Genomic DNA, 13,588 nt, shown 5'->3' with positions numbered 1-13,588 from the left:
TGTTAGTATCCATGGATCTAGCTATCTCTCTCTCTGACAAATGAAAGCAATATTGTTCCTATAAAATGGAAAGCTGAACTTAATCAAACCATACTCATCGAAACGCATGGTGTCAGACAGTTTGTCCAGATAGAGGAAGATTGTTGGTTAGATCTCCAGCCGCGTCATACCAAAAGACGTTAGAGAAGCTACTAGTTGTTACCCTGCATGACGCTCGACATACCAAAGGATAAACCAAAGGTTGCTCGGCTCAGAGTCAGAAAACTGTCTTAAAATGTGACAGGGTATTTCAGTGGAACAACACACAAAAAGACGCGCATGCACAGACACACAAACACACGTCGCTATATAGGTGCAATAACCTTGAACCCAACGTTAAATTAACTCATTTCATCTCATCTCACCTTAAAATAAATATTGCTTACACATTTATGTAACAAGAAGGATATAAGTTTATCCTTTGTAATCATGATTTACAATGTTGTGTTACAGGAGCATGTAAAAGATGAACTTGTGCAACAAAAGAGAAAAAAACGTTTCCTTTATGAAGTAAGTATTTCATATCACGTTTGATGTTTACGACTTTCAGCCTTTCGTTGCTGTGGCAGTTGAGATGGTTTGAGGATAATTAAATAAGCATTGAAGAATGTAGTTACCAGGAGATAAGGACATTTTCCCAAATGCTACAATTGCAACAGGGCTCTCAATGTTGCAAATTTTAGTATTTGGACATCAGTGTTCTACAAACGCATTTTATCACCAGATTGTTGCCAACGCCCAAACGGGAATTGACGTAGACAAGTGGGACTACTTTGCTCGCGACTGTCACATGCTGGGCATAAAAAACAACTTTGATCACGACAGGTACATGGAGTTGGCTCGTATCATCGACGTGGAGGGTGAAGGGCCACGAATTTGTGCACGAGACAAGGTAATCCATTAATCCGCAATGTTATGTCGTTCGTTCCAGGCTTAGGACAATACCAGGAAATGTTTGATCTAGTAACGGAATCCCTTCGCTGTATCTATGCATAAAGCAAAATGTATTCTGCATCTCCCGCTTAAGAAATGTTTTGGTTTTTTTTTGTATTCACTCTCTATAATGTATATCATTTAATATAGAAAACAAATATTAAATTTCCGTTTTACAAAATCATGTTTCATTTATGTGTTGCAAGCTGATTCTAAACACAACCAACACAACAGTGGAGACACATTTGGGCGTATTTATTGTGAGGATCATACATTGTACATGGCATGATTTAAGAGAAGGTCATGTTGACAGAATGTGATAGAGGAAGAGATACCAGCACGCCAGGGCGTTATAAGGCATCATAAACGTTGAATTGATTGATAGGCATTACTCAGTAGTTAACCGATGACAAAGTCCGTCACATTTTTCTTCAACGTTTATGATAAAGTAGATACAATTAATAAGATAACAACTTCTTTAATACTGTACAGGCCACGTTTTGGTATAGATCTTTATACCGTTATCAAGCAAGACTGACAAGACAACAAGACAGTGATCTTTCTTGACAACGGAATAAGGATGGGTTCAAACAATTTACCATTCTTTCCTCATCAGTACATACGTCAGTACATTTATCAATAAAGTGCTTGATACTCAGTGATGTGACGCTATAGCTTCTAAAATGCCACATGAAGATATCATAAACGTATTTATCTCTAATCGTATCTGTGACAACCATAACTGAATTTTTAGACAAGGTTTCCCAACGGATGTTCATAGATGCTGGACGTCTAAGGTGTCCGGTGATCTAAACGTGTGACCAGATTCATGTTCTGTTTGATTTGACTGCAGGAAGAAAATAACCATGTTTCACACCCGGCAGGCGTTACACCGAAGAGCTTACCAGCACAAAGTGACCATTGGCGTGGAACTCATGTAAGTACATTAACACATCTTCACGTATTGACACAATATATGAAATGACTAGACACCTGGGAACAATAGTGAAAGCACACGCGTCACTATCCTTTGTGCCTGTACCTCGTATTTCATAAACAAGACTACATTGTACTTTTTTATATGGTAGCCATAATTTGAATTTGCTACATGTTTATTTTCAGGATTGTTGATGTGCTTGTGAAAGTTGACAAAATTGTGCAGATACCAGGATTGGATGGGTAAATAAAGTTCTGTATTGTATTTGTTTAAATATATTCATAAGAAAACTGTTTTGAGAAAATTTGGGGTCGGTAATGCTTTTAGATGTATTTCTTTTACGACACTGACAGTTAGATGCACGAGTTTTAATCACTTTGATTGAAAGAAAATCCTTTTCATCAACACACAAAGTAGCAAGACGTCTCCGCAAAAAATAATCAATCTCCATTATCCACTGAAACAGATTCTCTTTGGTGCAAATGACTAAATAGCGGTGACAGTCATATGAACGGATCACTGAAAAACAGGTGTTCATCAACCGTAAAAGCGCATCCTGTCCTACCGGTAGCCCCCGTCAGTGTGTGGTTCCCTGGTGCCGCATATCAGAGTGCCTGCCATGCAACGGTGGCTTATAAACAAACCACAATACGATGCATCAACCAAGTCAGCGAGCCTCTCTGCCCGATCCCGTTATTTGACTGTGCATGATTGGTGAATACTCATGAGCTTACCAACTCTAATTTGGATATAAATCAACTTATAAATTATTGAATATACAACGATACAAATGCATTGTAATTTTCTAGAATCCGAAAACAAAACGCATGTAGTATTTTATATCTTTTGTTTCAGTTACCGAAACATATCTGAATGTATCCAGGACATGGAGGCCTACTCCAAGCTAAATGACAGCATCCTACAACTGGTGGAGCTTCCTATAACACTGGGAACGAGTCCCCAAGAAACTGGTGAATATCATATGTTTAAGTGTTGTTACTAGTTTGAATGAATGTCAAAACATTCCGTTCTCACACACACATGTAACACATTATTATAATGTAGTATCCAACCATAGATAATTTTTAGATAGATGTAGATGTAATCTTAAATTTAATATTGATATTGACGTATAAACAATGTCGTGTACGAGGGTAAAGTGATACGTTCGTATTGTTATGTTGTTATATTGTTTTGTGTAATTTTGCTTCAACATGTGTATTGAGAATAGTATCTCTAAGATGACATAAAGCAAAGGCACACACTCATAACGGTATCTGTTTTGGATAGTCGGCTAGGGAATTTACAGGGGTGAATTCAACTGAGAAAACTTTCTGTACAGACAGACAGGCAGACAGACAGACAGGTTTATTTGCATTAAAGGCCACTTGACCTAAAGTACAAAACTTTTTACATCATAATTTGAGTTACCACATGAACATATACAGACTCAAATTAACAAAATTACTTATTGAGCGGACCCGTTCTTAAAAGATGTTTTAAGAACTTGATAAATGTCAATAATACATTCATATCTGACGAAGTACATAGGCTTTTAAGAGAATAATACTGCTCATTTGACAAATTAGGTACTAACAGTTTACGCTCATCTTCATAATGTTTACACACATACACAACATGAATTTCATCTTTAATTGCGTTGTAGTGTTCACACAGAACATTATGATTGGTCAATGTTGATACACCACTACGTACATGCTGCACACCCAAACCCAAAGAATTACAGCCAATTCTAATCTGTGTACTCCCGGGGCACTTGAAGAGATAAATATTTTTCACAATCGACTTTAAAAATGATTTCTTGATCTTATAAAAAGTTAATACATTTGAGTCTAAGGATGCATGCCATTCTTGCAAAGAACAGTTTTTACACTCTGTCTTTAAACTGGATAATAAATAGCTTTGGATCACCAACATCCTGTGAAATCTAAGCGATACCAAAGCCGTAGGAAAATAATATATACATATGTGGCCCAGTTTGGGTGTTTCCTATCAACAGTAAGTAATAAAAAAAGATAGCAATCATATTGATATCTATTTAAATTCATATTAAGCAATCTTAACCAATATTTCACACATCTTACAAAATAGGTAGTGTACTGTTCACCACAGACATCAGCGTTAGATGATCTATATCCGATGTGTAACACATATTTACAAAACTTTCGGTGGGCAATTTCTGTGCTTTACCTTCTGTGGTAGCCCCAGATTTCGCAACCATATAACAGGACGGGTACAATTGTCTTATCAAATAGGTAAAACGAATCTTTAGGAGTAAAATCAAATCTCCTGATCAGGGATTTTACTGGCCATAGTGCTTTGGAAGCCTGTTCAGAAAGTGTTCTGATTCAAATGAGTTTGGGCGTTATAATTAAGCCTAAATATCTTTACATACATACAGTATCCATTTGTTTACCATCAAAATACCATTTTTCATATTTTGATAAATGGCCACCCTTTTTAAAGACAATAATGTTACTCTTGTATTAATTTCCATTCCCATTTTTTGGGAGTAAAAATATAAAGCATCAAGACGCCTCTGGAGTTTTGCCTTGCCCCCTACGAGGCAATATTTTACGGACGCTTCTCTTTCTATCTAAGTCAATAAGAGTTATCTTTTCTTACCTTTTTTTTCAAACTTCCGGAAAAAGCACGTGTTTCAAATCAGTGGTTTCTACGCCTACTCAAAGGTCTTATCACCATTACTCAAGTGCTGACATGTACAGGTTTTTTACCCTTTTTGTACTACGGGTTTATGACGATTAAAGAATCAATACAAGCATCTTTTCGAAGTCGTTATAGTAAAAAACCTTCATCGCCACTCTCGTATATGAGGCACAGCGCTCCGATGACCACGAGGCGTACGATCCATTGATATATTATTCTTCCAAGAATTGTGCGTGAGTATTACACTATGGCAATCACGTATAGGATCTAGACGTTTAACGGAGCTAGGTTACGAACTATATCAAGAAAACGTGCAAAATTATGTCAACAAACTTTCCTAACTAGCAAGGCAAACAGAGAGTGCCTGTTCACACTCGATACATAATGATTTGGGATTCAGAAATTCGTGGAAAACAAACAAACCTTTTATGAGTTTGAAACTAGGATACTTGACCAGGTTGAAACTGTGTCCAAGAACCAAGACATACCCGTAAGTACAAGTACACCTCACAAAGCCGGGCAGAGTAATCGCAACACAGTTCATGACCTCAAGGCCTTCCATAACCATGGTGACGACTCCCATACTCAACCAAGGCAAGTACATGCACCAGAGGCCTCGACAATTCAACGTGGTACTGTTCCAACAAATAGTATGCTCAACCCTGCAGCTGAACCTTATGTCCCAGACATGACAGCTCCCCCTGCATTGGGACATGTGACAAACCAACTGGGTTTGTGTTCAGAACTCTCCAAATATTTGATGAGGAAAGACCTCCTCCTCCGGAGTATTTTGCTGTGTGGCAGAATAGCTTTACACAAATTATGTACGAACTAAATGTGTCTCCGCAGGAGGAAATCGACTTGCTGGTCAGGTGGCTTGGCCCGGAGTCCAGCAGACAAGCCGCTAGTATTTGTGCTGCTAATGCTCATAATTCACTTCACGGCCTTCAGAAGATCTGGGAACGACTGGGGGACAGATATGCCAGTCCCGAGCTTGTGGAGTCTGGACTCAAGAAAAAATTGTCTACTTTTCCTAAACTTTCCAACAAAGATCATGATAAACTCTATGACCTTGCAGACATTGTGTCCGAAATTGAGTCTGTGAAGGACAATCAGAGGTACTCAGCCCTTCTGGCATACTATGACTCTTCAGCGGGCATGATTCTGATTGTGAACAGGCTTCCCTACGCTCTTCAAGAGAAATGGACAAATGAAGCAGTCAACTACAAGGAACGGTATCATGTTGCTTATCCTCCCTTTTCTGTGTTCTCAGAATTCATAAGCACACAGGCTAGAATACGAAATGATCCAAGCTTTCTTTATGACTCACAGTCATCGCCAAATTCCACAAAGAAATTTCATCCCTTGAATATCAACCCAAACTTCAAACTGTTGTCAAAGAAAACTGACATCGGGGAGAAAGACAATGTTATGGAACGAGTTAGACTCTGTCCCTACCATGATAAATCAGAGGGACATACGCTTAATTATTGTAAGGGGTTCCGACGTCTGTCTCTGAGTGAGAGAAAGGACTTTCTTGGTAAGCATAGAATATGCTTCAAGTGTTGTGAATCTACTCAGCACACTGCACGTGAATGCAAGTGTAGCATTCAGTGTTTCTTTTGTGGGAGTGTTCATCATGCTACCGCCATGCACAGTAACAATGAGTGAGAAACCTCCGCTAAAGTTGCAGACAGCAGGACTTCGCTGAGGAAGCATGAAGGGGAGAGAAACGTTACGGCTCTGTCGGCGTCACATCATGAAGAGAAGCCAATAACGATGTCAGCTTGCACACAGATATGTGATAATTTGGTTGGCGGCAAGTCATGTGCCAAGACTCTGCTAGTCAAGGTATTTCCAAAAGGATGTCCAGAACAGTACTTATTCTCATATGCTGTTATTGATGATCAGAGCAACCGGTCACTTGCGAAAAGTGAGTTCTTTGATAATTTTCATGAAGATGGAGATGAAGTTGAATACACACTCTCATCTTGTGCTGGTTGTGTGACAATGTCTGGCCGACGAGCATCAGGATATGTCATTCAAGCCTAAGACGGGTCCTCGTCATGTACTTGATCAGCGCATTGGACCGCCTGATGCACCGCATGCTCAGAAGTTGCACCTTGGCTGGGCAATAATTGGGGAAGTCTGTCTCGGGCAGGTACACAAACCGGATGTGGTAATAGTTAACAAGACTCACATGCTCAGGGATGGTCGAACAACAATCATGGAGCCCTGTCCTAATAATTTTGAAGTCAAAGAGAGAAATGACTTTGGGGAGAGTGTCTTTCAGAAAACAAGACTTAACGAAACGCAGACTTTGTCTATTGAAGACAAGCAATTCCTGAGGATTATGGATGCCGAATTCTCAAAGGAAAGTGATGGCTGTTGGACTGCTCCACTACCATTTCGACAAGATCGTGCCAGGCTGCCATGCAACAAATTCCATGCCATTCATCGAGCAAAACTATTGGACTCAAGCATGCGCAAAGATCCAACAAAGCGAGAACATATGACAACATTCATGGCGAAAGTCATAGACAAGGGACATGCAGAAATAGCCCCTCCATTGGAAAAGGATCAAGAGTGTTGGTACTTGCCCTTGTTTGGTGTTTACAATGCCAAGAAACCAGGACAAATCAGGGGTGTATTTGATTCATCTGCGAAGTACAATGGCGTCTCTCTGAACAGTGTCCTAATGACTGGTCCTGACCTCACAAACAATCTGTTGGGAATCCTTCTCAGGTTCCGAACAGAATCCTTTGCAGTGACGGCAGATGTGGAGCAAATGTTTTACTGCTTCTAGGTGAAACCATCTCATCGTGACTACCTCAGATTCTTCTGGTACAGAAATAATGATCCCAGCCAAGACTTGATTGAGTACAGAATGACTGCTCATGTGTTTGGGAATTCACCCTCTCCTGCAGTCGCTACCTATGGTCTCAGACGATCAGTGGAAAATGCTGACGTTGATGTGAAACGGTTCGTGGAGAATGACTTTTATGTTGATGACGGACTGCTGTCCGTCCCAACTGAGGAAAAAGCCATCAATCTGATTCAGAGAACCCAGAGTGCGCTCAAACATGGGGGTAACATAAGACTACACAAGATAGCTTCCAACAGTCGAACTGTGCTAGCTGCGTTTGATGCGGCGGACCTCGCCAAGGACATCAGGGACTTGGACTTCAACACAAACACTCCTCCACCTCAAAGAAGCCAAAGAAGCCTTGGCCTATCCTGGGATATTAACAAAGACACTTTCACCTTCCAAGTCTGTGCCGAGAGGAAGCCCTTCACCAGGCGCGGGGTATTGTCTACCATAAACAGCCTCTACAACCCTGTGGGCTTTGCAGCACCAGTTGTCATCAAAGGAAAACTGTTGCTTAGGGAACTAATGTCAACAACCTCTGGTTGGGATGACCCCCTTCCCTCTTCTTACTTATCTCAGTGGCAGAACTGGTGTGACTCCCTCAAGAATCTTGAAAATGTTGTCATCCCAAGACCTTATTAAAAAATCTCAATGTCTGATTCCCTTACCAAAGAGATTAATATATTCTCTGATGCTTCGAAGGAAGCAATAGGTGCTGTTGCTTACCTCAAGATGTACGATGTCAATGGCACCAGTACACTGAGTTTCTTGCTGGGCAAGTCCAGAGTAGCCCCACGTCATGGACATACCATACCTCGGTTAGAGTTGTGTGCTGCTGTTCTATCTGCAGAGATGGCAGACGTCCTACTCCAGCAGCTTGACATTCAGACAGAATGCCTGCATTTTTTCACAGACATTCGCGTCGTATTGGGTTATATATGCAATGAGAAACGAAGATTCCATGTGTATGTCGCAAACAGGATTGACAGAATTCGCCAGTCTTCACAACCAAAACAGTGGAACTATGTGCCATCGAACATAAATCCAGCTGATCAAGCAACGAGGTCTGTGACATCATTGTGCTACAGTGACAGCCTTTGGTTAAGAGGACCTGATGTCCTGAGCCAAGGGGATACATCTGATATGTGTGACTCACAACTTTTCTCGCTTGTCGACCCAGACAATGATAAAGAGGTTAGAGCTGAACTCAAGTCGACTAAAACCTCAGTCTCTACAGCTGTGCCGCAACAACTGGGCACTGATCGCTTTACGAGATTTTCTAGTTGGAAAAGACTTGTAAAGACAATCTCACATCTGAAACACATTGCAAGATCCTTCACCAAAACTAACAGTTCATGTGTTGGTTGGCACCAGTGTAAAGACTTCAGAAATGTAGAAGGATTTAAGGATGCAGAGGTCTTCATTGTCAAAGCAGTCCAAAGGGAAGCTTACTCTGAGAAGATCATGTGTCTGCAAAACCAGAAGCCACTTCCGAGGAAAAGCTCAATCTTGTACCTCTCACCTGCTTTAGATGAACAAGGCGTTCTTAGGGTAGGAGGAAGACTGAAGAACAGCAAACTGACGGCTTGTGAGATTAATCCCATTATCATTCCCAAGGGAAACCATGTTGCAAAACTTCTTGTACACCACTACCATGACAGGGTAAGACATCAAGGAAGACATCTGACGGAAGGTGCTCTGAAATCGGCAGGTTGCTGGATTATTGGGGCAAAAAGACTGGTGTCATCCATTATCAGCAAGTGTGTCACGTGCAATCGGCTCAGACGAAAACCAGAAACTCAAATGATGTCAGATTTGCCTCAAGACCGCTTGGTGCCATGCCCACCATTCACTTATGTTGGTGTTGACGCTTTCGGACCATGGGAAATTGTGACTCGTCGTACAAGAGGTGGTAGTGCAAACAGCAAACGATGGGCAATATTGTTTACCTTCCTAATGATACGTGCAGTACACATTGAACTCGTTGAAGAAATGACAAGCTCCTCATTCATAAACTGTCTCAGAAGGTTTATTGCCTTAAGAGGGGAAGTCAAGCAATTCCGTTCTGATAGGGGAACAAATTTCATTGGTGCTATTGAATCCCTTAATGTCACTGCTGTTAATGTAGAAGATGGGCCTGTGCAAGACTTCCTGTACAACAATGGTGTGGTTTGGTTGTTCAACACCCCTCACTCATCTCACATGGGAGGTGTATGGGAGCGAATGATTGGGACTTCTCGGAGAATACTTGATGCTATGCTCCTGAACACAAAACGGTTGACCCATGAAGTACTCTCGACCATTATGGCTGAAGTGACGGCAATCATCAATGCTCGACCTATCACATCCATCTCGACTGACCCTGAACAACCGATGATCTTATCACCTGCAATGTTATTGACTCAAAAAACGGCACACACCCCAAATTTTGATCTGTCTCTAGATGTCAAAAATATATGCAAGTCTCAGTGGATGTATGTCCAGACACTTGCAGAAGAGTTTTGACGAAGATGGAGATTGACTACTTGCAGAGTCTTCAAACCAGGTCGAAATGGAAGATTTCCCAGCCTAACCTGCAAGAAGGAGATGATGTTCTTGTGAAAGACAATTCTGCAAGGAATGAGTGGCCTCTTGGTGTTGTGGAAACAGTGTTTCCTGGACAAGATAACCTTGTCCGCAAAGCTGCGATTCGTGTGTACAAGAACGATAAGTGTGTGACTTACAACCGTCCAGTTGTGAACCTTGTTCGCTTGTTTTAATTCCACTTGTGTCTGGGAGATATGTGACATTTACAGCGACATTTTAATTGTGTGTAATTTCCATGCGAAATCACAAGGGGAGTGTCTTGCCCCCTACGAGGCAATATTTTACGGACGCTTCTCTTTCTATCTAAGTCAATAAGAGTTATCTTTTCTTACCTTTTTTCTCAAACTTCCGGAAAAAGCACGTGTTTCAAATCAGTGGTTTCTACGCCTACTCAAAGGTCTTATCACCATTACTCAAGTGCTGACATGTACAGGTTTTTTACCCTTTTTGTACTACGGGTTTATGACGATTAAAGAAACAATACAAGCATCTTTTTGAAGTCGTTATAAGTTTAATAACACTATCAGCAGCAAGGACCAAGTCATCAGCAAATAGAATTGCAATTATATTAAACATGTGTTCAGATATAAATGTACCATCATCCAATTTACCATCTTAATATGCTACAAATTCATTATTCAGAGAGAAAATAACTACGGGCTTAAAGTACACCCTTGTTTCACACCACAAGCACTCACAAAGATTCTGTTAATCTCTTACCGTAGTTATATGTTACAGTAGCTTTTACATTTTCAAACATACTTTTGATGACACAAAAAGGGCCTGTCACCAAATGAGAAACAGATAAGACATGGGTATGGCTGCCCTTCAGCTGTGTTCATTTATTCAGAAATGGGATGTTAAATATACGCAAGAAGCAGTACAGACGCTTTGTCTTCCGAAATATACCACGTCTGAAATTAAAGTGGAGGCTGTTCACGGCACGGTTGTATGTCAAAAACGTTTTGTAATTGAGCATGTAGCTGACACCCTTGGGATCACTTTGGCCACCACACCGATAGTGTGAACAATATATATTCTGAACGACTTTCTGTTGCTACTCTTCGATTTACACCCGTACATGCATGCGTTTACTGTAGGACAAAACTGTTTGTGTAACATAACACATGGATCTTATTTTCCCTTTTTGTCTCTTCTTTATGCACCAAAACTACTTTCTATGGATCAATTACAGGCGCCATGGATGAGCTAGACGAAGCAAAAGACATCATCAGAAGAATCCAGGCAAGACAATTGTATAAATGTGTTGGCAAACGCATTTTACAGGATGGCGACACTTTTACACAAGTATGATCATAGTTTCATATTTAGACTGCTATCATTAGTTCACACATGAGTGACGCAAATACTAAAATTTTCACATTTGTTTTCTGTAACGTAAATTAAATGAACGTTTATATAGTACGCCCCCATGGAAAGCAAAGTATTTGGTACATTTCGTAGTTCCACGGTTATTGATACTTTATTATTTTTTTAGAAATTTGGGTCTGTGAAGAGTATCCATTACAGTTCAACATTTTACTTTCAGGAGGACATTCAACGTCAAAAAAGAGAAATTCTGGAGAAGGCTGGAATGTCCTTCAATGAAAATCAGTTTGAACTAGCTGTAGGTACAACTTGGTACTTGCCGAGATAGAATGATGACAATTAGTGTCAATTTAGAAATGCTGCTTATTTACCAACGAGTTAATGGGGTGAATCGAGTCTCTCGAATCGTGGTATTATCTATACTGGTCCTACTTCCCCTGCAGCTAAAACTGATGTAAGTCATGGACATTTCACATATTCTTGGGATACATCACGCGAAGTCTTCACGCAGTACCATTAGGCTATTCGTCATCATCATCACCATCATAATCATCCAGGGGCTTTTTGTGCTTTCGGTCATCTGGGTGCCTGGGGGTTGTCCTACATCGTTTTGATGACATAGTGTTGGTGCGATAACCTAAGAATATCTGTCATGTTTGTTTCAAAATATGTGGTTGGCCACAATTTCTTAAACATGTATATTCATATGTATTAGTTGGAATCCACTGGAAGAAAAATCTTTGAATTCAGTCGTTTTGATTTCAGGCATATGCCTATTCTTTGTTCGTTTGTGTTCATTATCACCGGTAATAACTACATTCATTTAGGAACAATGGGTAATTTGAACTCACCAAATACAAACTAAACGCCATCTGACGCTCTCCTATTCCCGATTTTGGAACGTCAAGAAACAGATCCGTCACGTATCATGTATGGTTACATGGTGGTTTATTTTGTAGCTGATGTCTTTCGATTATGGACAGAAAAAAGAGGACCCAATAGCCAACGTTAGGTTCTATAAAAAATCAAACCCTGGAAAGGCTTTCCTATCGACAAAACAGGTATGCTACTCTTTGCTATTCTTGTCTTTGAATAATTTGATCTCACATTGCCATTTCCTTTAGTGTGGCACAGGTAAGGCCGGAATGGAATACTTTCAGTGTGTGCATTTTTAGATTCAAATTAAAAAAAAAAGAAGAAACATTTTTTTTTCGAAAATAATTATATACGCTTTTTATGTAACACACATCAGTTCAAATAAATTTCAAAATGTTCGACCTTACTGGTTTTCTCTTTATGATCATTTGTTATATGGCAGTGTTTAATGTGAGATTATTTCTGATTTCTGAGTATTGAGGCATTAAAGGAGGCGCTCGTAAAATCTTAAGCTATAATTTTGTGGATAGGTTCTTATGTTTATGAGGTCCACGACAGCTCGTTTCGAAGAGTGTTCTTCCATCGTGTGAGAAGCTTGTTCTACTGACTTGTTCACAGTTGTTGCAATTTGTTTTGTGTTTGTTTGTGGTTTAACGCCACACACAGCAATATGATGGCGGCCCGTAAATAAATCGCGTCTGGACCACACAATTGTCACCATGTGCATCGATCTATGCAATTGTGATACATCTCACATGCATCAACAAAGTATGCGAGCGTGACCACTCAATCACATTTAGTGGCCTTTTACGACAAGACCAATTCTAAGCTGAATCTTAACGCGTACAGCTGTGGAAGGACGATATTATTCGAGACTTTTCAAGGCATTATTTCCTGGAAAGTTGGCTGAGCGAGACCTTCATTGGGAATCAACACGTAACACATTTCGGACAATATCCAATCAATCCAGTCAGTCAAGAAAGTTGTTTTTAACAAATTATCAAGTAATCCGTTGATATTGTTAATGAAATATTTGTTTCCTTTTTTTTTTTTAGAAATCACAGATGCTTCCTGCAAAGTTTCAAGAACGTGCTGTTGCTATCTATTCCAAAGAGAAAGAGTTTGAGAAAGATATTGCTAGAATTTTCAAACAGACATGGACAGATTCGGAGGTAATTTGGGCTGAACATTTTAAATTATTCATCGTTTACATATTAAGAATCAATATGTTCTATCCATGGTTTCTGTTACACTATCATATTCGTACCATATTTCACGTTTCATAATTATGTTTCCAATTATCTCCCAAATCTATTGTTTTAGATCCCAGA

At 40.0% G+C, this 13,588-nt stretch overlaps 1 protein-coding gene across 3 annotated transcripts in view; it reads left to right on the top strand.

The window, feature by feature from the left end:
- Positions 1-13,588, top strand: part of LOC124119681 (deoxynucleoside triphosphate triphosphohydrolase SAMHD1-like) — a 93,994-nt gene that overhangs the window by 29,049 nt on the left and 51,357 nt on the right. For all 3 annotated transcript variants that reach the window (XM_048391915.1, XM_048391916.1, XM_048391914.1), the window contains exons 9-11: positions 493-549; positions 764-931; positions 1,826-1,834. In XM_048391915.1, the coding sequence (XP_048247872.1) occupies positions 493-549; positions 764-931; positions 1,826-1,834 (234 nt within the window). The remainder of the gene's footprint in view (positions 1-492; positions 550-763; positions 932-1,825; positions 1,835-13,588) is intronic.

This window comes from Haliotis rufescens, unplaced genomic scaffold, assembly GCF_023055435.1.
Source record: "Haliotis rufescens isolate VD_foot unplaced genomic scaffold, xgHalRufe1.0.p SCAF_102, whole genome shotgun sequence".
Taxonomy (NCBI): Eukaryota; Metazoa; Mollusca; class Gastropoda; order Lepetellida; family Haliotidae; genus Haliotis; species Haliotis rufescens.
Note: the sequence above shows the minus strand (reverse complement) of the source record. Positions and strands in the feature narration are given on the sequence as shown.